The sequence below is a fragment of the Medicago sativa genome, chromosome 8 (assembly GCF_051527215.1).
Source record: "Medicago sativa cultivar Bolivia chromosome 8, Bolivia_mono, whole genome shotgun sequence".
In the NCBI taxonomy this organism is placed as follows: Eukaryota; Viridiplantae; Streptophyta; class Magnoliopsida; order Fabales; family Fabaceae; genus Medicago; species Medicago sativa.
The window spans coordinates 18,945,592-18,968,709 of NC_140756.1; the positions used below are offsets into that span (position 1 = coordinate 18,945,592).

Here is a 23,118-nt window from a genome sequence, read left to right on the forward strand (position 1 = left end):
ACCGGAGGATGTCCATTTAAAATCTCCACCATTCAATTGTTTAATTTTATGATTTTAACGTGACTAGATTAAGCCAAATCAGTGGTTGAGATTCCACTGGACCCTCTAGTCATGGGAGAGGACCCGTGTTCTATACAAGGCATGATTAATTCATAAACTATATGATTGAATGTATGTTTTTGACCGTTGCAACAAAGATTCACACAACAAATTCATCGCACAGACGTTTCCTTGCTGCAGTATATGTTGTTAAATGATAATTCATCTAGAACTACAAAAGATACAACATAGTAATTGAAATTTATAAGTTCCAAGTCTTAAGATCAAATTATAATGAGACATTTCAATCCAAGAATATTTCTCTCCTACACAAGACAGACTTGTTAGAAATTGAATGAAATGAATATAACCTATTTGGAACGTAATCCAGGGACATTTTTAAGACCCATCTTGCCAAGAACAAGTTTAGGAATAGCAGGAGGGTTATCAAGCCCCATGCATCGACTAAACTCATTTGCAAGCTCCACTAACCTATACTTATCTTTCCCAACTTTCTTGTTAGAATTGTAGTAACCAAGCCATGCCTGATATGCTGCTTCTTTATTCTTCATCTCCACATTCGATAGAGCCCTTTCCACCTGTTTACGATTCAAAATGTTAGGGAATGTTTGGAATCACAATGAGTTTGATGAAATCATAGTACACTGTAATTTAGTTGAAGCTCGAAAGCATAATTTTTACCAAAATTAGGGTGGCACACGGACGTTTTTCATTATATCAAGAATAGTATCTCTTATATATCTATCCAAGTAAATACCTTTTTCTTAGTGTCAGGATCAACTAACGGTACTGGAGCTTTCACAATAGGCAAATCTTTCGCTGTAGCTAAAAAGAACTCTTCCCAAGGAGCTAGTAGCAGTATGCCCTGCCCTTCTTTTCCTTTTCGCCCCGTTCTACCTAGTCGATGTATATACTGCTGTTTATCAGCCGGTAGGCCAACCTGTTCATTGGACAAATGGAGGAAACATGACAATCAATGAAACACAAACTAGGACAGCAGACATCACAATGACTTTGGCATATTGAAACAAGTAATAATTTGAGGAAATGAATAAATTGAACACTGGACACACGTGCGATCGGGATGTGTGGGTGTTAAGATGACATTTCAAAACTAACAAAAGCATTAAATAATTAACATTTGATCAAGCCATAACCAAAAGGCTTGCACGTTTAGCAAATGTATTTATCGAGGGTCCACTTGAACATGCATCGAACAGGACATAAATCCATGTAATCCATTCCGGGATGGGGGAAAGTAGGCTGATAATATAGTCGCAGTGATGACTAGCAAAAGTGAAACAAGGAAGGAGTTCCAAATATATTACCTGTACAACAAGAGAAACATCTGGATAATCAACTCCTCGTGCGGATACATCGGAAGTAACCAGGATGAGACCCTTTGACTTCCGGAATTCATCGGAAACTCTGGTTCTATAACTCTGAGGCTTTCTTGAATGGATTTCTCTCACATTCAAGTTCAACTCCCCGAGAAGATCAGCAACAAGTCTTGTGACCATAGCAGTTGTGCAGAAAACAAGAACCTGATAAACCAATAGCTACATTACATATCCTCCAAAACCATGTAAACATGATGAAAAAAGTAAAACTGTGTTGTCAAATCTTAACAAGCAAAATACAGTTGGTACCATGTTATGTGTCTCAGCGAAAGAACAAAGAAAGACCTAAAATACAGTTGGTTGCAGATTAGAAAGCAAACCTTATAGTCAACATCATCTGCAATGTGCTCCTTCAGAATAGCATAGAGTAAAGGGAAATGCTTGTCTAATGGTGCAACTAAATGCATTTGGCGGACCTGAAATGATCCAAAAACCCCATAAATAAAGATTAAAAAAATATTATATCATGGCTAGTGCATTTGCATGCATTACCTCTCACATGCATATACACATGTAATCATCTAATGAGTTATTGGCATGAAATTATAACAATTACCTGTGAATGTGTATCCTCCGAGCCCTCCTGAACTGTATTAATATATTCAAAATCCCTTTTCAGAGCAACATGGCAGACTTGACGCACCTTCACAACAATAATCATACAAGAATAAGCCCAACACGCATATCTTATATAAAGCATGAATCACCAAAACTAAAAAGGAAAATGACAAAAAGAAAGAAAGACAAACCTCGTCCGGAATTGTTGCAGAAAACATAAGTGTTTGTCGTTGTTTAGGGATTGCAGCAATTATTTTCTCAATATCTTTGCGAAATCCCATGTCTAGTAAATGATCAGCTTCATCGAGCACCAAGGACTTCACCCCCATAAGCCTAGATGCAAAACCAGCAGTATTTTCAATATGATCTCTAAGCCTTCCAGGTGTAGCAACAAGGATCTGTAGAAAAAGTAAACAAATAAAGTTAAAGTCTGGATAACTAGTTTGCCATAAGATGATGATTCGAAAAAGGCAGGCATGAAACCAGATAAATATAGCATGATTATGGTTTAAGCCAATAAAATAAAAGGGCAGAAGCTTTAAATGGAATCAATATATCAAAACAATATAGGTCTAACTTATAGGCTTCCAGCTTTAGAACGGTGATCTTCATTGAATCATTTTTTAAAACAGTATTAAAGTATTGAATATATAAATGTGCTTCTCTTCATTCTTCAAGCATGCAAATTAGTTAAAAAAAAGCATGAGTTATGACTGGTTATGAAAATAAGTTGTAGATATTTTATTGATTAAAAAAAAAAAAAAGTATCCAACCACTGGACACAGATCAGATGGAGGGTAGTCAAAAACCACTAGTGGCAGAGAAAGATCTAGAGATTAATGAGTTTGATAGAGATATGTTATACGATATAACATTATGGTGGTAATGCTTGGTTGTAGTTGTTGTATCCAACCAACTGCGATGGCTGCAACATATAACACCAACAACAACAATCATTATATTCCGCGTATTTATTTCAGGAAGTTTAGCAGTGTAGGAATAATTCGGAATCTTCTCATTTATTTGATTGTTTGTCTTATCTAAGTGCAGAAGGATTCTTTTGGGGCACATGTGGAAGTGCAAAAGACTTCAGCCTACAGAAAATAAAATTTTGCTGGCAAAGGAAAAGAACACACCTGGCAAGGATTTGCTTGCATTCGTTTCTGTTCTAAAGCAAGTCTTGTTCCTCCAATCACAACTTGAACACCAATTGTAGGATGATACTTGAGCAGTTTAGTTGCTTCTGCAGCTGCTTGACATGCAAGCTCTCGAGTTGGGCATATGACAAGCACAAAAATTGGCGGACGCCTTTGATCACGATCACTTGGTGGAGACTTCACAACAACTTCAATTGATGGAAGCTGAATAAAAATACTTCAAAAGTTAGTGCAAACTGCTATTAATCATCACTAGGTACATAAGCAATAGAACAATAGTTTCCACATCAAAGATTTGTGCTGTTACATGAAACTCAAATAAACTTCTTTTTTGTTCTTTTGTAAAGCATGCCCAATTATATTCTAAAATGTTTTAAGATGAAGGGGGTACTGCCAATGGCTTATAGCAGACCCCATGCCTGAAAAACAAAAACAAAAATTGAGAAACGAAAATTCTGAATATATCATAATAAAATATCAAACAATGGAGGCCAAGGAATTAAGTAAAGATATCCAATTAAGTAGATTGCTTATTCCAGAGGTAGCTTAGGTGTCGTTTACTACATGTTTAATTTTTTATCACAAAAGAAAAAATGTGAACGGAAGTGCTAATGGTAATTGACAGAGAGGCCATTAACTACTAATGCACTCAAACAAATACAAATAAAGAGACGTACCAAAAAGGCTACTGTTTTTCCCGTGCCTGTTTTAGCCTTGGCCAGGACATCCTTACCTAGAAATGTTAAATGGAATAAGTGCACCATCATAAATAAACTCAATATATACGAGAATAATGTCAATCAAATCAGGAAAATAATACTTTCTTGCTTAATATTATCAATTGTAATAGCCTGTTCTGTTGTTTTGAAAACTGATTAATTACATAGTTATATATGATAGCAACAAAAATTACAAGACAGATAAAGAACAAACCTTTTAGAATTACTGGAAGTGTTGCCTCTTGCACAACAGTCATTTTCTCATATCCAGCATCCTTGATTCCTTTTAATGACAGTGGAGAAACTGAACACTGATCGAATCTGTGGCATCATATCTCAATAATCAGACATACAGAATACAAGAGCAATATAAAACGATAAAAAGGGTCAAGTATATGTCAGATTTATGAAAGTTGTACTAAACAGATGCCATATATAAACACAAGGATCACCTTTCTCTCTACATTAGTTATATGCCTATCAGCTTCTGCAATTACATGACACCCCGAATATCGCACAAAACCCCACACCAGTTTCCAAATTCAAGCCATTAAGAAAACGTACATAATCCTAACCATACATCTCAATCAATTATATATGCAAAGAATATAGTACTCCTTTAAAATTATTCCCCTAATCTATCCCTCCCCAAAGAAAAGAGTTCAAGCATAACAGTGTGGTCAAATATTGGCCAGGTGGATATCAGTGGCAGTTTTTTGGAAAACCGATACGCAAAATTTGTCAAGGATGGTGGCACCACAACGCAATATGTCAGGTTTTTGGCCTTCGACCATGGTCCGCCATCAACAACGTTTAAGCTTAATTACCTAAGAACAATCCACTTATGTGTGTAGAAAAAACAAGTGTCCCACATGCTCATGTTCTCAAATATTGATCATATCAAAGACACAGTTCCAGAATCATTGTTGAGTCCTGATCTAAACAAAGAGCACCATCACATTCCTTTATTTCTGTTTGTTCTACCCAATAACATAATTCAATGCCAATTAACCTAGAATATACAATCACAGATAAAGCAACAAACTTTAAGGCAAATAAGCTAGACCCATTAAAAAGAAACTTAATTTATGAAAAGAAACACACACATACACACGCACACACCCAATAACATAATTCAATACCAATTAGCCTAGAATATACAATCACACATAAATCAACAAACTTTAAAGCAGATAAGCTAAACCCATAAATAAAAAAACTTAATTTATGAAAACAAACACACATACACACCTGGAATCACTTAAATAAGAATCATTTCCACCAGATGAAACAGGTCTAGTGGTAGTTGAAACCCCATTTTGTTTACCAAACAAAACACTTCTACTCTTGTTAACTATCTCCTCATCCTCATCATCAATATCATCATCACCACTCTCTTCTTCATCAACATCATCTTCACTAAGAAACTCACCAATACTTCCAGAACCACCACCACCCTTAAATTTCCCTCTTTCAAGAACTTCATCATCATCACTATCACTACTCAATCCAAACCTTCTTTTTGCATTCAAATTAGGTTTCCCCTTCTTAAAATCACCACCACCTCTTCTCTGCCCCAATAAGGAACCCCCTCTACTAACACTACTCTTCCGGAACCCGCCATCTCTGACAGCGGGTTCTCTGGAACCTACCCTCTGGGCAGGTTTCAATGTCTCGGCGCGTCCAGTACGCAAATCATCAACCCAATTACTAAGCTCAGCCTCGTCGTCGACGAGGCTTTTAGAAGCCCTGATTCTGTCTGGACGGACAGAAAAAGAGCGAGGATGAAAGGGAGCGTTGCGGAGAGGGATGTGAGATAGTTTGAAGAGGGAGAGAGAGTGGAGTTTCATTGGGTGGAATTGAAGAAGACGAAGTTGTGATAAGAATAGTTTTGTCATTTGAGCATAGAATTGAAGTTACTGTGATGTGACTCTGTAAAAGATAAAAGAAATGAAAGTGTTTCTGTTCACCTCAAGAAAGAGGTTTTTGGAGAAGTGATTAGGGTTTAAGATACTTGTTTCATTTCGTACAACACAAATATGAGATATTTTCAATTTTGTCTGTTTTCTTGTATGGTTATATTTTGCAATTTTTGCGGGGTCTTTTTGTTGGTTAACTACAAACTACCTTTATTAGCCTTTTGATCCTTATTAGGTACATTTTGTGCTTGATCGAGTTTTTTTTTTTTGTGGTGGCTGAGATTTGAACCTCGGACCTTACATATATTATGCATTATCTTTAGAAACTGAGTCAAGTTCACGATGACGTGCTTGGTCGAGTCTATATAATATATTTCATTTTTGGTTTCTTCAAAAAAGACTAATAAGCCAATATGTAATTAATAGTAAATAAGTTAATTGATTGATTTTGTAGTGTTTGATAAAATTAGTTGTGAAGCTAGTTTATTTGGTCTTGATTGTAATTTGTAAACCACATACATTAATTAATTAATGAATATAAAATATTGATTTTTTTATTATAATTGTGGCCGAATTGTGTAAGCTATAAAGCTCAAAAATGTTTGGTGAAACAAACCTAAAAACGTGTCATTTTTTATGGGGCCAAAAACTAAATTGATACTTTTATAGGGGTGTGTAAAAAGAGTTACTTAGGTATAAGAGAGGAAATTGAGTCTTCTGTTTACTATACCGCCAGCCGGTATCTACAAGTGCAGTCCGCCGTAGCCAAGACCATGAGCCCTGCTGCTGTCCAGAGTGCGGCTGCCGAGAAGCACGGTAGGTCCAGGTCACGGAAGAAGAAGAATAACGTTAACGGTTCTTCTCCTTCATCGGGGAAGAAAAGAAAAAGTGATGATGGTGATGATTTGAGAAAGGAAAAACCTAAAAAGAACTCAAAAAGAAAGGTTCAGTTGAGTAATGATAATGATGATAATGAAGTGATAGTAGCAGGTGGAAATTTGGAGGTTGTTGGTGGTGGTGGTGATGTTGGTTCTGTAATTGTTGGAGTAACTGCTTCTTATTTAAGTGATTCAAGGTATGTGTCTGTTTTTGTGTTTCTTTTCATAAATTTAGTATTTTTTTTTATTAATGGGTTTGTTTTATTTTCCTTAAAGTTTGTCGCTTTATATGTGATTGTGTTTGGTTTTTTTTAAATTATATGTTTTAGGCTAATGTGTCCTTTGTTCAAATGATTTTGGAATTGTGTCTTTGATATGAGCAATATTGACAATATGAGCACGTGTAATGGAATACTTGTTTTTTTTTCTCACACAAACATGTTATAAGTGGCTTATTCTTAGGTAATTAGGCCATGTTTTGATGAACAGCTTATTTGCAGCTTATAGCATAATTGTTTATCATGATAAGTGCTTATGTATAAGCTATTTCTATAGCAAAAGATAAAATAAGTTGAGTTGTTTTGGTATAAGCTATAAGCTGTTTTCATTAGCTATATTGGAGAACATATGAAAATAAGCTGAAAACAGCATATGATAAATGTTATAAGTTGTTTTCGTAAGTTCTCTCAAACAGTCGCAAAGCTTATGCAAGTAGAATCTCAGATAAGCCTTGGTCAAAAAAAAAAAAAGACTTTTAACTCTTTCCGGAAGAAGAATTTGTGAAGGCGCATTATATTCTTTGCATGTATAATTGATTAAGGTCTTGTATGGTTAGGATAATGTATGCTTTCTTACTGGCTTGAATTTGGAAATTGGTGGGGGGTTTTGTGCAACGTTTGAGGATAGTCATACAACTCATATAGTGGGAAATGTGAGGCTTATGCTTATACAGGCCTGCGGCCCTTCTTATCCTAGTTTACTGCATTATCTATACCGCTCTTGTGTTACGTGTGTCTGATTTGAGAGATGATGCCACAGATTTGACAAGTGTTCAGTCTCCCCACTGTCATTAAAAGGAGTCAAAGATGCCGGATATGAGAAAATGACTATTGTGCAGGAAGCAACACTTCCAGTAATTCTAAAAGGTTTGTTCTTTTTCTTGGCCATTGAGGACGTGGAATAATCTTAAGAAAATAAATCGTAGTTGCGGTATCGTTTTTTTGTGGCTGTGTTCTTCAACTTTGTTAGTGATTAAGAAATGTCATATCATATATATTGAGCTTATTTATAACGGTGCACTTACTCCAATTAACATTTCTAGGTATGGATGTCCTGGCCAAGGCTAAAACAGGCACGGGAAAAACAGTTGCCTTTTTGGTACGTCTCTTTAATTGTTTTTGTTTGAGTGCATTAGTAGTTAATGGTTTATCTTTAAATCATCATTACAGCACTTTTCTTCATAATATTTCTTTTGCGAGCGTCAATTAAAGTAAGGTAGAGTAAATGCCAAAGCTACCTTTGGAATAGACAATCTCCTTAATTGGATCTCTTTACTTAACTCATTGGTCTTCTTTGTTTGATACTTTATTATGACATACAGAATTTTGTCTCTCTATTTTTTATTGTTTTTTGTTTTATACATATGTATGGAGGCTGCTATAAGCCGTTTGGACCCCTTTTTGTTTTACTTGTTCGCAGTGAAAGTACTAAAGGAAGTTCCATGTTGATCACAAATCATCTCGAAACTGTTTAGAATATTAATAATCAGGCACGACTTACAAAAGAACAGAAAAGAAGACTATTTTAGTTTCAATGTAACAGCACAAATGTTTGATGTATAAACTAATTGATTGTTCTATTGCTCATGTAGTAGTAAGAGTGAAGATTAGTAGGTTGTACTTATTTTTGAAGTATTTTTATTATTCAGCTTCCATCAATAGAAGTTGTTGTGAAATCTCCACCAAATAATCGTGGTCAAAATCAAACTCCAATTCTTGTTCTTGTTGTATGCCCAACTCGAGAGCTTGCATGTCAAGCTGCTGCAGAAGCCACTAAACTGCTTAAGTATCATCCCACCATTGGTGCTCAAGTTGTGATTGGAGGAACAAGTCTTAGTTCAGAACAGAAACGCATTCAAAAAAATCCTTGCCAGGTGAGTTCTTTTTCTTTGCCACAAAAATTTTATTTTTTGTAGGCCCAAGCCTTGTGCTTGGCCATATATACCCCAACAAACCTTTTAAAATATTTGATTCAAAATGGTGTACATTTTTTAATTTAGATTGTTTTCCCATTTCTTTATATTAATTATTAATGTTTTATATCTTTTTTATATGCTCATTCTTAACGTATCATTTTCTATATTTTTAAAGAAATGATGTATCGCCATATCGGATAGGTATCGTATCCAATGCTCGTATTGTATCGGCGCGTTATAGATCAGAACTAAGATTTTTAAATTAATTATGCATACATCAAGAAGGAAGAGAAGCATGCATAAAAAAAATAAAAGAGGAAGAGAAGCGAATTATTATATTGAAGGGTTTAATACTGTTTTAAAATACAACTCTATGAAGATCGCCTTTTATTTTCATGGCTTAAACCATAATCATGCTGCATTAATCTGGTTTCATGCCAACCTTTAGCAAATCATCATCTTAGACCAAACAAGTTTTCCAGATTTAACTTTATTTGTTTGCTTTTTGTACAGATCCTTATTGCTACTCCTGGAAGGCTTAAAGATCATATTGCTAATACTGCTGGTTTTGCATCTAAGCTTATGGGGGTGAAGACCTTGGTGCTTGATGAAGCTGATCAGTTACTAGACATGGGATTTCGCAAAGATATTGAGAAAATAATCTCTTCAGTCCCTAAACAACGACAAACACTTATGTTTTCTGCAACCATTCCGAACGCGGTTTGTCTTTGTTTCTTTTTGACCTTTTCCTTTAATTTTGGTGCTTCATGCTTTATAAAAATATGTGTATTGGGCTTATTCTTGTATGATTATTGTTATGAAGGTGCATCAAGTCTGTAATGTTGCTTTGAAAAAGGATTTTGAATTTATTAATACAGTTCAGGAGGGTACAGAGGAGACACATTCACAGGTAATCGTAATAATTTCATGCTAATAACCTTAAGTATTGCGATAAGAATCAACAAACCTAATCTATAGAGATATTTACACATCAGAAAATATTTCAAATTCAAATCATATACGTATCTTAATTAAAACGTGTATGTACATGTTTGAGGTAATGTATGCACATATGCACTAGCCAGCATATAAAATCTTTTTATGATCTTTATTTACGAGGCTTTGGATTATTTCAGGTCCGCCAGATGCATTTAGTTGCCCCACTAGACAAACAGTTCTCTTTACTCTCTGCTATTCTGAAGGAGCACATTGCTGATGATGTTGACTATAAGGTTTGGCTTCTAATCTGCAAACTGTATTTTAGGTCTTTCTTTGTTCTTCACTATGAGACACATAACATGGTAACGAACTTAAAAAAAAAAAAAAAACTTATTTTGGATCAGTATTTTGCTTGCTATTATAAACTGTGATTTGTCAACAGTTTTATTTTTACCATCACGTTTCACTTGTTTTTGGAGTATGTCTAATGTAGCTATTGGTTTGTCAGGTTCTTGTTTTCTGCACAACTGCTATGGTCACAAGCCTTGTTGCTAATCTCCTTGGGAAGTTGAATTTGAATGTGAGAGAAATCCATTCAAGAAAGAATCAGAGTTATAGAACTAGAGTTTCTGACGAATTCCGGAAGTCAAAGAGGCTCATACTGGTTACTTCAGATGTATCTGCACGTGGAGTTGATTATCCAGATGTTTCTCTTGTTGTACAGGTAAAATATGTGGATTCCTTGTTTCACTTCTATTATATTATCAGCATGCCCGTGCCCATCACATGATTCATTGCATGTTTGAAAGAAACTCAATACATCCATTTGCTAAAAGTGCAAGCCTTTTGGTTATGATTTGATAGAATTTAAATTATTTAATGCTTTTAATTTTCATGTTTCCTCCATTTGTCCAATGAACAGGTTGGCCTTCCGGCTGATAAACAACAGTATATACATCGACTAGGTAGAACGGGGCGAAAAGGAAAAGAAGGGAAGGGCATACTGCTACTAGCTCCGTGGGAAGAGTTCTTTTTAGATTCCACAAAAGATTTACCTATTGAGAAAGCTCCAGTACCTTCGGTTGATCCCGACACTAAGAAAAAGGTATTTACTTGGATATACAAGGGAGTCAATTCTTGATTTCTTCTAATGATTTGGCAGAATCATATTGTGGCATTGCCACCGTGGTTTCATCAAACTCATTGATTCCAAACTTGCACCAACATTTTGAATTGTTAACAGGTGGAAAGGGCTCTATCCAATGTGGAGGTAGAGAGTAAAGCAAAAGCATATCAGGCATGGCTTGGTTACTACAATTCTAACAAGAAAATTGGGAAAGATAAGAAGAAATTAGCGGAGCTTGCAAACGAGTTCAGTCGATGCATGGGACTTGATACGCCTCCAGCTGTTTCTGGGCTTGTCCTTCGCAAGATGGGTCTTCAAAATGTCCCTGGTTTACGTTCCAAATAGGTTATTTGTCCATTCCATTCAATTTTGACAACTCAGTTTTGTGGGAGAAAAGTATTGTTGAGTTAAAAATGGTCCCTTATGATTTGATTTTAAGACTTGAAACTTCTAAATTTCACTTATTGTATTGCCAATTTTGTAGTTCTAGATGAATTATCATTTAACAATGAAATGCAAAACGTCAGTGTCAGATGAATTTGTAATATGAATCACACTATGTTGCAACTGTCCCAGCTTTGAAAGAAGAAAATCTAAGATATAGATTATATGGACTTTAGCCTACTTTGTATGATTTTTTTCAATTAAAGGATAGTTGTTTCAAAACCAAAACAACCGATTAGCCAGATAAACATATTTAAGATTTTTTTTAAGTAGAATGATATCATGTGCTCTAAGGGCACAAGTTAGTAATCCAAATATAAAAAATTTGTGTTGAAAATTGTGCATTCAACTTTAAAAAAAAATTAAAATTTAATACATAAATTATATTTTTACCTTCCTTAAGTTAGGAGGGTTAGGAGACGGGATAAGATGTTGATGTTAAGAAAAGGTGACATTGTGCAAAGTCCGATCAAAATTGCCTGAATGACAATATTTAAGTACCAACGTATTTTCAATTGTTCAAAACCGTCCAAACTCCAAAGATCTTTCAAGTAATTTAATCACCCACTCATATTTAAATGGTTGTACAAATGATTTAGCCAGTAATAAATGTGTCTCGGTTAGTGCCTCGTTAAATGATTGTATTGGTATTTGTGATTTTTCTTTTTCTTAAAAATAGAATCGGATGGAGTACTATATTAGAGACTAATTATAAAACATAAGACTAATTATGTTTAATTATTTGAGGAACAAAGCATGAGAGGCTAATTATTTCTAATTTTTTGAGGAACAATGTTAAAGGACGAAATTGAGAGTCTTCTCTTAATCATATACTAACTATATGGATTTTTCAGTTGAGATGCTATGATTTTGGATAGAGGTGTTTGTGGGTACGAGTCAACTCGTATATCCAAATCAATTCAATTTGCATTTTAACCCATTATATTCAAGTTCCGATCCAAGTCGAACCAATCCATTTTAACCCGAAGGTATTTCATTTCAATATTAGGTTTGACATTTTGAACCAAAGTAACCATTAAACTCAGCATAGACGTGACATATACTTTAATTTATTTAGGCTAAAATATGGTTTTGGTCCTGCAAATATGTCTCGTTTTGGTTTTAGTTCCTGTAAAAAAAAATGTTGTTTTTGGTCCCTGCAAAATATTTTGTTTTTGAAAATAGTCCGTCCAGGGACTATTTTCAAAAGTAAAATATTTTGCAGGGACCTTTTTAAAAATCAAAAGATTTTGCAGGGACTATTTTTCTAATAAATGGGTTTAGTCATCATGTGCCACGTGTGCAAATTATCACAAAAGTGGGGGCAGGGACCAAAACCAAAACGAGAAATATTTGCAGGGACCAAAAACAACAAATTTTCTTTACAGGACCAAAACCAAAACGAGGCATATTTGCAGGGACCAAAACCATATTTTAGCCATTTATTTATTTTTAAATGGGGGGTGTATTTTTCCCTTTAGTAGACGAAATTGAGTCCTCTGTTTACTAGTCCGCCGCAGCCGAGACCATGAACCCTGCTGCTGTCCAGAATGCGGCTGCCGACAAGGAGAAGAATAATGTTAACACTTCTTCTTCTTCTCCTTCTTCGGGGAAGAAAAGAAAAGGTGATGATGGTGATTTGAGAATGGAAAAACCTAAAAAGAAATCAAAAGGAAATGTTCAGTTGAGTAATGATAATGATGATAATGAAGTGATAGCAGCAGCAGCAGCAGCAGGAGAAAATTTGACGGTGGCTGATGATGGTGATGGTGGTTCTGGAAATGTTGGTGTAACTGCTTCTTTTTTAAGTGATTCAAGGTATGTGTTTGTTTTCATAAATTTAGTTTTTTTTTTTTTTAATCAATGGATTTGGTTTATTTTCCTTAAAGCTTGTTGATTTATGTGTGATTGTGTCTTGTCTGTTTTCATAAATGATTAAGGTGTCTAATTTATTTGTGGGTTTATTTTATTTTCCTTAAAGTTTGTTGCTTTATGTGTGATTGTGTTTGGTTTTTTTGATATTGTATGTTTTAGGCTAATGTATCCTTTGTTCAAATGATTTTGGAACAGTGTATTTGATATGAGCAATATTGAGAATATGAGCATGTGGAATACTTGTTTTTTTTCTTTCTTTCTCACACAAACATGATATAAGTGGCTTATTCTTAGGTAATTAGGTCATGTTTTGACGAACAGCTTATTTGCAGCTTAAGCGCTTATCTATACGCTATTCTATAGCAAAAGATTAAATAGTTAAATTGTTTTGGTATAACCTATAAGCTGTTTACATTAACTATATTGGAGAACTTATGAAAATAAGCTGAAAACAGCATATGATAAATGTCATAAGCTGTTTTCATAAGTTCTCTCAAACAGTCACAAAACTTATGCAAGTAGAATCTCAAATAAGCATTGGTAAAAAAAAAAAAAAAAAACTCAAATAAGCCAATTCAAGCAGACTCTTAGACTTTAACTTTTTTCGGGGGAAAAATTTGTAAAGAAGCATTATATTCTTTGCATATATAATTGATTAAGGTCTTGTATGGTTAGGATAATGTAGGCTTTCTTACTGGCTTGAATTTGGAAAATCGTGTGGGGTTTTATGTGACTTTTAGCATAGCCATACAACTAATAGAGGGAAATGTGAGCCTAATGCCTATACATGCTTTCGACCCATCTTATCCTAGTTTAGTGCATTATGTATATTGCTCTTGCATTCTGTGTCTGGTTTGAGAGATGATGCCACAGATTCGACGAGTGTTCAGTCTCCCCACTGTCATTAAAAGGAGTCAAGGATGCGGGATATGAGAAAATGACTATTGTGCAGGAGGCAACACTTCCAGTAATTCTAGAAGGTTTGTGCTTTTTCTCGGCCATTGAGGACGTGGAATAATCTTACGAAAATAAATCATAGTTGAAGTGTCATTTTTTTGTGGTTGTGTTCTTCAACTTTGTTAGAGATTAAGAGACGTCATCTCATATTTCTTGAGTTTATTTATGATGTTGCATTGCACTTACTCCAATTAAAATTTCTAGGTAAGGATGTCTTGGCCAAGGCTAAAACAGGCACGGGAAAAACAGTAGCCTTTTTGGTACGTCTCTTTATTTGTTTTTGTTTGAGTGCATTAGTAGTTAATGGTTTATCTGTCAATCATCATTATAGCATTTTTCTTCATAATATTTCTTTTGCGAGCATCAATTAAAGTAAGGTAGAGTAAATACCAAAGCTACCTTTGGAATAAACAATCTACTTAATTGGATCTCTTTACTTAACTCATTGGTCTTCTTTGTTTGATATGTTATTATGCTATGTGGAATTTATGTTTCTCTCTTTTTTTATTGTTTTTTGTTTTACACATATGGAAGCTTCTATAAGCCGTCAGAAACCCTTTTTGATTTACTTGTTCGCGGTGAAAGTACTAAAGGAAGTTCCATGTTGATCACAAATCATCTCAAAACTGTTTAGAATATTAATAATCAGGCACGGCTTACAAAAGAACAGAAAAAAAAAAGACTATTTTAGTTTCAATGTAACAGCACAAATGTTTGATGTATAAACTAATTGATTGTTCTATTGCTCGTGTAGTAAGAGTGAAGATTAGTAGTCTGTACTTATTTTTGAAGTATTTTTACTATTCAGCTTCCATCAATTGAAGTTGTTGTGAAGTCTCCACCAAGTGATCCTGGTGAAAATCAAACACCAATTCTTGTTCTTGTTGTATGCCCAACTCGAGAGCTTGCACGTCAAGTTGCTGCAGAAGCCACTAAACTGCTCAAGTATCATCCTACCATTGGTGCTCAAGTTGTGATTGGAGGAACAAAGTTTGGTTCAGAACAAAAACGCATTCAAAATAATCCTTGCCAGGTGAGTTCTTTTTCTTTGCCACAAATTTTTTTATTTTTTGTAGGCCTAAGCATTGTGCTTTGCCATATATACCCTAAAAAAAACTTTTATAAAATTTATATGAAACTTTTAGAATATTTGATTCAAAATGGTGTGCTTTTTTTAATTATTGTATTCTTTTTCACTTTATATTTATTATTAATGTTTTTTATATTTTTTTACACACGCATTTTTAACATATCATATCCTAGGTTTTTAAGAAATGACATATCACAGCATTGCATGAGTTACATGTCGTATCCGATATTTGTATCGTGTCGTCCATGCATCATAGGTCTGAACTCACGTTTTTTAATTAATTTTGCATACATCAAGAAGGAAGAGAAGCAAATATTTATATTCAAGGGTTTATTACTATTTTAAAACATGACTATATGAAGATCACCTTTTATTTCCATGGTTTAAGTCATAATCATGTTATCTTAGTCTGAATTCATGCCCACCTTTAGCAAATCATCATCTTAGACCAGACAAGTTTTCCAGATTGAACTTTATTTGTTTGCTTTTTGTACAGATCCTTATTGCTACTCCTGGAAGGCTTAAAGATCATATTGCTAATACTGCTGGTTTTGCATCTAACCTTATGGGGTTGAAGACCTTTGTGATTGATGAAGCTGATCGGTTACTAGACATGGGTTTTCGCAAAGATATTGAGGAAATAATCACTTCAGTCCCTAAACAACGACAAACACTTATGTTTTCTGCAACCATTCCGAAAGCGGTTTGTCTTTGTTTCTTTTTGTCCTTTTCCTTTTTAGTTTTGGTGCTTCATGCGTTATAAAAATGTGTATTGAACTTATTCTTGGATGATCATTGATGTGAAGGTGCATCAAGTCTGTAATGTTGCTTTGAAAAAGGATTATGAATTTATTAATACAGTTCAGAAGGGTACAGAGGAGACACATTCACAGGTAATCGTTAATAATTTCATGCTAATAACTAATTAGATACCTTCGTCTACTTAAATTAATTAATTGATTTGAATTGCTTGAGATAAATTACACTCAGCCCTGTTATCTATAACCAAGTTATTATAATTAAATCCCTTAAGTATTGGGATAAGAATCAACAAACCTAATAAACAAAGTTATTTACACACATCAGAAAATAATTCAAATTCAAATCATATACGTATCTTAATTAACACGTGTATATACATGTTTGAGGTAATGTATGCACATATGCACTAGCCAGCATATAAAATCTTTTAATGATCTTTATTTATGAGGCTTTGGATTATTTCAGGTCCGCCAGATGCATTTAATTGCCCCACTAGACAAACATTTCTCTTTACTCTATGCTATTCTGAAGGAGCACATTGCTGATGATGTTGACTATAAGGTTTGCTTTCTAATCTGCAAACAACTGTATTTTAGGTTTTTCTTTGTTCTTCACTATGAGACACATAACATGGCAACGGACTTAAAAAAATAGCATATTTTGGATCAATATTTTGCTTGCTATTATAAACTGTGATTTGGCAACAATTTTATTTTTACAATCATTTTTCACTTGTTTTTGGAGTATATCTAATGTAGCTATTGGTTTATCAGGTTCTTGTTTTCTGCACAACTGCTATGGTCACAAGCCTTGTTGCTAATCTCCTTGGGAAGTTGGATTTGAATGTGAGAGAAATCTATTCAAGAAAGAAACAGGGTTTTAGAAATAGAGTTTCTGACGAATTCCGGAAGTCAAAGGGGCTCATACTGGTTACTTCAGATGTATCTGCACGTGGAGTTGATTATCCAGATGTTTCTCTTGTTGTACAGGTAAAATATGTGGATTCCTTGTTTCACTTCTATTATATTATCAGCATGCCCGTGCCCATCACATAATGGATTACAGACTTGTGTCCTGTTCATTGCATGTTCGAAAGGAACTCAATACATCCATTTGCTTTGGTTATGATTTGATAGAATTTAAATTATTTAATGCTTTTAATTTTCATGTTTCCTCCATTTGTCCAATGAACAGCTTGGCATTCCGGCTGATAAACAACAGTATATACATCGACTAGGTAGAACGGGGCGAATAGGAAAAGAAGGGAAGGGCATACTGCTACTAGCTCCGTGGGAAGAGTTCTTTTTAGATTCCACAAAAGATTTACCTATTGAGAAAGCTCCAGTACCTTCAGTTGATCCCGACACTGAGAAAAAGGTATTTACTTGGATATATAAGGGAGTCAATTCTTGATTTCTTCTAACGATTGTGGAGCAGTACTAGATTACCAGTGAGTTTGGCAGTATCATATTGTGCCATTGTCATCGTAGTTTCATCAAAATCATTGATTCCAAACTTGCACCAACATTTTGAATTGTTGTTAACAGGTGGAAATGGCTCTATCCAATGTGAAGATGCGGTGTAAAAAACCTGCATATAAGTCATTGCTTGGTTACTACAGTACTCACGAGAAATTTGGGAAAGTTAAGGAGAAATTTGGGGAGCTTGCAAATGAGTTCAGTCGATGCATGGGACTTGATAGTCCTCCAGCTGTTTCTAGGCTTTTGCTTAGCAAGTTGGGTCTTGAAAATGTCCCCGGTTTATGTTCCAAATAGGTTATTTGTCCATTCCATTCAATTTTGACAACTCAGTTTTGTGGGAGAAAAATATTTTTTATTAAAAATGGTCCCTTATGATTTGATTTTAAGACTTGAAACTTCTAAATTTCACTTATTGTATTGCCAATTTTGTCTTTTGTAGTTCTAGATGAATTATCATTTAACAACGAAATGCAAAACGTCAGTGTCAGATGAATTTGTAATATGAATCACACTATGTTGCAACTGTCCCAGCTTTGAAAGAAGAAAATCTTTGATATAGTATGACATTCAACTGCAAATGGCATACATTTTTCTTTTCAATGATTTTTTTCAATTAATGGATAGTTGTTTCAAAACCAACATAACCGATTAGCCTCTTAACATATTTAAGATTTTTTAAGGGGGATGTTATCATGTGCCCTAAAGGCACAAGTTAGTAATCCAAATATTAAAATGTGTGTTGAAAACTGTGCATTCAACTCTTAAAAAAAATTAAATTTGTCATTCTTAATACAAAAATTCTATTTTACATTCCTTAAGTTAGGAGGAGACGTTTTTTTTTTTAAAAAAAAAAAAAAGTGACTTAGACCCATGATTGAGAGTGTTCAAAAGAGTAATACGAGAATCTGTCCTTATTCATACAAATAAATTATTCTTTTTTTTTATGCAATATAATGAAATATGATTGGCTCCAATGTTAGGGATTTTGATGTATCTTTAGAAAAGGTGACATTGTGAAATGCCTGATTAGAATTGATATTTGAACAACAATTTTATAACAATTTTGTGACAACTTTCTTTCTCACATTATATTTTTATTTTCTCTCTATTACTTTGGTTTTCGTGTCAATGCATATTTTTCTTTATAAAAATATGGTTATTCATTTGGTTGTCAAACAAATGGATGTTCAAATAATACTACTCGATCAAAATTGTCTGAACAACAATATTTAAGCACTAACATAACATATCTTCAATTGTTCAAAAACCTTCCAAAGATCTTTCAAATACTTTAATCAACCACTCATAGTTGCACATTCACACGTGATCTCACTCAATTAGTCTCTTGCACCAATAATAAAATTAGGTTTAAATGTGTAATTGGTCCCTGCACTTTTGACAGATTTTGGCATTGGCCCCTGCACTTTTTTTTGTTTGGCATTGGTCCCTGCACTTTGTAAAAATATTGGCATTGGTCCCTGCACTTTTTTTTGTTTGGCATTGGTCCCTGCACTTTGTAAAAATATTGGTATTGGTCCCTGCACTTTGTAAAAATATTGGTATTGGTCCCAATCATTTCATGCCACGTGGCACCAATACCAATATTTTTCCAAAGTGCAGGGACCAATACCAATATTTTTGCAAAGTGCAGGGACCAATGCCAAACAAAAAAAAGTGCAGGGACCAATGCCAATATTTTTACAAAGTGCAGAGACCAATGCCAAACAAAAAAAAGTGCAGGGACCAATGCCAAAATCTGTTGAAAGTGCATGGACCAATTACACATTTAAACCATAAAATTATAGTTTAATCTTTCATTCATCATTGTTTATTTAGAAATATAAACCTCAAAATCCGTCTCCTTACTTACTCCTTCTCTTTTGTTTTGTTCTTCAAATAAATAAAAATAACTAGTCTTCAGTATTTTATAATAAGTCCCTAACATTTTATCATATCTTTCTTGATAGATAATTAATCTTAAACATTTTATTATCTTACTTAATATAAATTTAAGGTGGTCTGATTGTCCATAATCCCTAACCCTAATTGAAGCCCTAACCCACCTTTTGCATTTTGGCGCTAAATAAACAACCCTAATCCCCCAACTAATCGCCTTAAATGCTGAGTTTTTATGTGTCTCCCATTATTAATTGCCTCAGCTGTAATTCCAATGAAAAAACGGCGCCCCATTATGAAAAATCTCCACATTATTTTATCCCACCTAAAACAATATAGGAATGCGTGCATATTGAAGGCTTAAGGGATAGTAAGAATAAGATAGTGGTAGCTCATTAAATGATTTGTAAGGCTCAAGGCATATAGCAATAATTAATATGCTATATGCACATGTTTAAATCGATCTTAAGTAGTGCAAATGCATAGGAAATAAGCACAATTTTGACATAGAGCACACAACTTGAATTTATTAAGTTTGGTATGTATGCATTGCTCAATGTAATCATAATAAATTCTATATGGCATGTACATTACATTAGAGTTGAGTCATTCTTAATATATCCTCTCTACATCTAAATAGTTCTTTTTATAGTATATTCCCTCAATGTGGTGAAGGCAACTGGTATTTAGATAGACATTATCAACTCTACATAATTTCAACACAATCTTGCTGGTGGTCTCTAAAAAAAATTAGCATATGCAATATCTTAATGAATTCAAAAAAAAAAAAATCATATGTTGGGGGTATATTTGTCTCAATCAATTTTTTTCTCACGGACAACTATATGTTACATTGTCAAGAGTTACTTCACGTTTATATCTTCACTTTACTCTTCAAACTAGGTATGATGAGAAAAGTGAAGATATAAACGCGACATCAAATGTGATTTATAAAAAAGTATTTAAAATGTACTTTAGTTATTTTATGAAATGATTAGCTTTGCTATCTATAAATTGAGCCTCCAATATTATGCTCTTTTGTCTTTAGATCCATGACCCCAAGTAAGTTGCGATTCATACGAAATAGCATGAAACTCAACAATAATATTAGTAGTATGATCACAACATCCTGCAAAACCAATGATCCAACCATAACATTCGATGCGAAAAAAGTGCTATCTTGGGCGATTGCATGCATCTCGAACTATCAACTAAGATCATCTTCATAAGGATCGTTATGAAAATCAAGCTCGAGTTTGTGTCAAACTTGCATGGCCTTCGAACAATCAATCAACATATGTAAAATGGTTTTCAACTAAGTACCACATCTATAACAAGAAGCATGGGATAAGATGTGATGAGAGCACCAAACTTGATCAGTTCGCAACTTGATAGATATTTTTACGGAACTTCTTCCCAACCAAAATCAATTAGGTTTGATCGGATTCGATATTTAGTTAGACTAAAACTGGGCAACCCAACCATGTACACAACAATATGCCACGTCATGATATAGCCCACAGAATTTTACTTTCTAGCAACTTCAGGGACAAATACGTCATTTCAAACCAAAGTCTACATTACTCAAAACCGTGACGTACCCAAAAACCATCGTCATTTTCCGTCAACGCAAAACATTTCTTCCCCAATTCTACCCTTCACAAAACCCCCAAAATCAAATTCAAAATCCCTAAATAAACAACCGCCATGACCGGAAACGCATCATCTCCGACACCATCACCGTCACCGGCGCCGTTATCCTCCCCAACGATCTCGCGCTCGATAACGCAAACGGTTAACGGTTCGCACAAATTCTTGATCCAAGGGTACTCGCTCGCAAAGGGAATGGGAGTTGGAAAACACATTGCGAGCGATGTTTTCACCGTCGGAGGGTATCAGTGGGCGATCTACTTCTATCCTGATGGGAAGAATCCGGAGGATAATTCTGCCTATGTTTCGGTTTTCATCGCGTTGGCGAGTGAAGGAACGGATGTGAGAGCGCTTTTTGAACTCACGCTTGTTAGTTTCTAACGCTTTGTTTCATATATTCTTCCTAAGCATCCACTTGTTTAAGGGATGTCCAAGTCTCTTATCACTTGAATTTATTCATTCATTGTTGGTTAATCTTATTATCAAATTTGTAACATTAAATAATTTTCTGCCAGCAATAGATATGCCACGGTTAGTGCCTCATTAAATGATTGTATTGGTCTTTGAGAGAATGGTAAGCATTGAGTGAAGTGTTTTATTCAATTTAATTATTGAAGTTATGTACTTTTTTTTATGTTGAAGTACCACTTGTATTCTCATTGAACTATTTTTTTTAATTTAAGTTATTTTATTGAAAAATGCTAAATATAGCGAGATTTTTATCCCGAAGCATCACGACGTGGCACTTTTCTTCTATTTGCATATGCGCTCTCTCTTGTCCAAAACTTCTCAGTTCCATTTTCTTTATTTTATTTTTCAATTTTCATCTCTCTTCAACCTCACCATCCATTTCCTCTTCTTCACTAAACATTTATCAAAGTATTTCACTATAAAGCTACCATTTTTTCTTATCTGGTAATCTCATTTTCCAACACTTTACTTTGGCAACTTAATATCACAAAATGACAAGGATCAAGCGTTGAACAGTTTGCATCATCGGTTACTTTTTATCCAAACCTCTTTCTTCATTTTGATAAAAATTTAAATATATAGCAAAATGGTTGCAATCGTGAAAAATTCGCGGGAAATCTCTCATGAGATAGCATGGCTCTATTTTATTGTATAACCAACAAATTCAAACCAACACATCAATGTCTAGGTTGATTTTGTATAACCAACTAATCCAAACCAACTCATTCATGACTACTATTTAGTTCGATTTTAGTGTTAAAAATATAGATTGAACACTCAATCAAAACGAAAGACAATCAATATTTGTGTGCATTGAATTTGATCAAATTTGACCAGGTGATAGAGAAAATGATAAGTAGGGAGGCGAGTAACCTCACTTTCCTCGCCGAAGTCACAACTTTGAATGCATCAACTCTTTAGTGTGCACCTACACAACGGTCAAAACTACATGTACTCCCTCCGGTCTCAAATGTAAGAAAATTTTCACTTTTTAGATTCATTCAATAAATGATGTATGTGGTCTATATTATAGACCACATACATCATTTATTGAATGAATCTAAAAAGTGAAAATTTTCTTACATTTGAGACCGGAGGAAGTAGTTGGCAAAATTTCTGACCGTCCAATTAAGAACAAATATGCAATGACTGCAAGACTATATGCACTCATTACTTCACACCAACCCCTCCCAAACAGGCTCATTGCATTTAACCTCTGAATTCCTGTCACCTTGAGTAGAAGAATTCAAGAGTCATATGAAGTTGTACTCCAATCATGTCCAACACCTCATCCCAAGAACACACTACCAAGCAGCTTGTCCTATGGACTCCTTGCGAGAATCCAATTTACAGTACTTCAATGACTATAATCTTTGGATTCATATTACATGCATTAATTGCGACACAATATTTAATTTTGATCGTTCGATCTCAAATCTAATAAAGGTTTAATGTGAGCCGGCCAATTTCAAAACTATGACAGAGATCATTTAGTGTGGAATTTCAGGGAAGATTGTCATGGAAATGTCAAGACACATGCAA

The 23,118-nt window shown here is 34.4% G+C and overlaps 3 protein-coding genes across 3 annotated transcripts; 2 read left to right on the forward strand and 1 right to left on the reverse strand.

Moving 5' to 3' along the window:
• Positions 1-198: 198 nt before the first annotated feature.
• On the reverse strand, positions 199-5,890 carry LOC146897551 (DEAD-box ATP-dependent RNA helicase 31-like). Its single transcript, XM_085738949.1, has 10 exons — positions 5,146-5,890; positions 4,109-4,215; positions 3,853-3,908; positions 3,155-3,379; positions 2,210-2,416; positions 2,017-2,103; positions 1,781-1,876; positions 1,389-1,604; positions 818-1,000; positions 199-638 (listed from the first exon to the last, which is right to left on the reverse strand). Exons 1-10 carry the CDS (start codon positions 5,790-5,792, stop codon positions 411-413), a joined length of 2,052 nt encoding a protein of 683 aa, XP_085595075.1. The 5' UTR covers positions 5,793-5,890; the 3' UTR covers positions 199-410.
• Positions 5,891-6,539: 649 nt separating this feature from the next.
• On the forward strand, positions 6,540-11,574 carry LOC146897552 (DEAD-box ATP-dependent RNA helicase 31-like). The gene is made up of 10 exons (XM_085738958.1): positions 6,540-6,888; positions 7,730-7,836; positions 8,013-8,068; positions 8,619-8,843; positions 9,399-9,605; positions 9,709-9,795; positions 10,022-10,117; positions 10,333-10,548; positions 10,747-10,929; positions 11,068-11,574. The coding sequence occupies exons 1-10, from the start codon at positions 6,587-6,589 to the stop codon at positions 11,293-11,295; spliced, it is 1,707 nt and encodes a 568-aa protein (XP_085595084.1). The 5' UTR covers positions 6,540-6,586; the 3' UTR covers positions 11,296-11,574.
• Positions 11,575-12,876: 1,302 nt separating this feature from the next.
• On the forward strand, positions 12,877-17,983 carry LOC146897553 (DEAD-box ATP-dependent RNA helicase 31-like). Its single transcript, XM_085738959.1, has 10 exons — positions 12,877-13,212; positions 14,143-14,249; positions 14,431-14,486; positions 15,035-15,259; positions 15,813-16,019; positions 16,123-16,209; positions 16,544-16,639; positions 16,852-17,067; positions 17,273-17,455; positions 17,626-17,983. Exons 1-10 carry the CDS (start codon positions 12,923-12,925, stop codon positions 17,851-17,853), a joined length of 1,695 nt encoding a protein of 564 aa, XP_085595085.1. The 5' UTR covers positions 12,877-12,922; the 3' UTR covers positions 17,854-17,983.
• Positions 17,984-23,118: the final 5,135 nt, after the last annotated feature.

Excerpts from the sequence above, each read along its gene's own strand:
- LOC146897551 (XM_085738949.1), bottom strand. The coding sequence starts at position 5,792 with ATGACAAAACTATTCTTATCACAACTTCGTCTTCTTCAATTCCACCCA. Across the intron at positions 3,380-3,852 it reads GAAAAACAGTAGCCTTTTTG|CTTCCATCAATTGAAGTTGT; the intron begins GTACGTCTCTTT and ends ATTTTTATTCAG. Across the intron at positions 2,104-2,209 it reads CTGCAACAATTCCGGACGAG|GTGCGTCAAGTCTGCCATGT; the intron begins GTTTGTCTTTCT and ends ATTGTTGTGAAG.
- LOC146897552 (XM_085738958.1), top strand. The coding sequence starts at position 6,587 with ATGAGCCCTGCTGCTGTCCAGAGTGCGGCTGCCGAGAAGCACGGTAGG. Across the intron at positions 6,889-7,729 it reads TCTTATTTAAGTGATTCAAG|ATTTGACAAGTGTTCAGTCT; the intron begins GTATGTGTCTGT and ends ATGATGCCACAG. Across the intron at positions 10,930-11,067 it reads ATCCCGACACTAAGAAAAAG|GTGGAAAGGGCTCTATCCAA; the intron begins GTATTTACTTGG and ends AATTGTTAACAG.
- LOC146897553 (XM_085738959.1), top strand. The coding sequence starts at position 12,923 with ATGAACCCTGCTGCTGTCCAGAATGCGGCTGCCGACAAGGAGAAGAAT. Across the intron at positions 16,210-16,543 it reads CAGAGGAGACACATTCACAG|GTCCGCCAGATGCATTTAAT; the intron begins GTAATCGTTAAT and ends GGATTATTTCAG. Across the intron at positions 17,068-17,272 it reads ATGTTTCTCTTGTTGTACAG|CTTGGCATTCCGGCTGATAA; the intron begins GTAAAATATGTG and ends TCCAATGAACAG.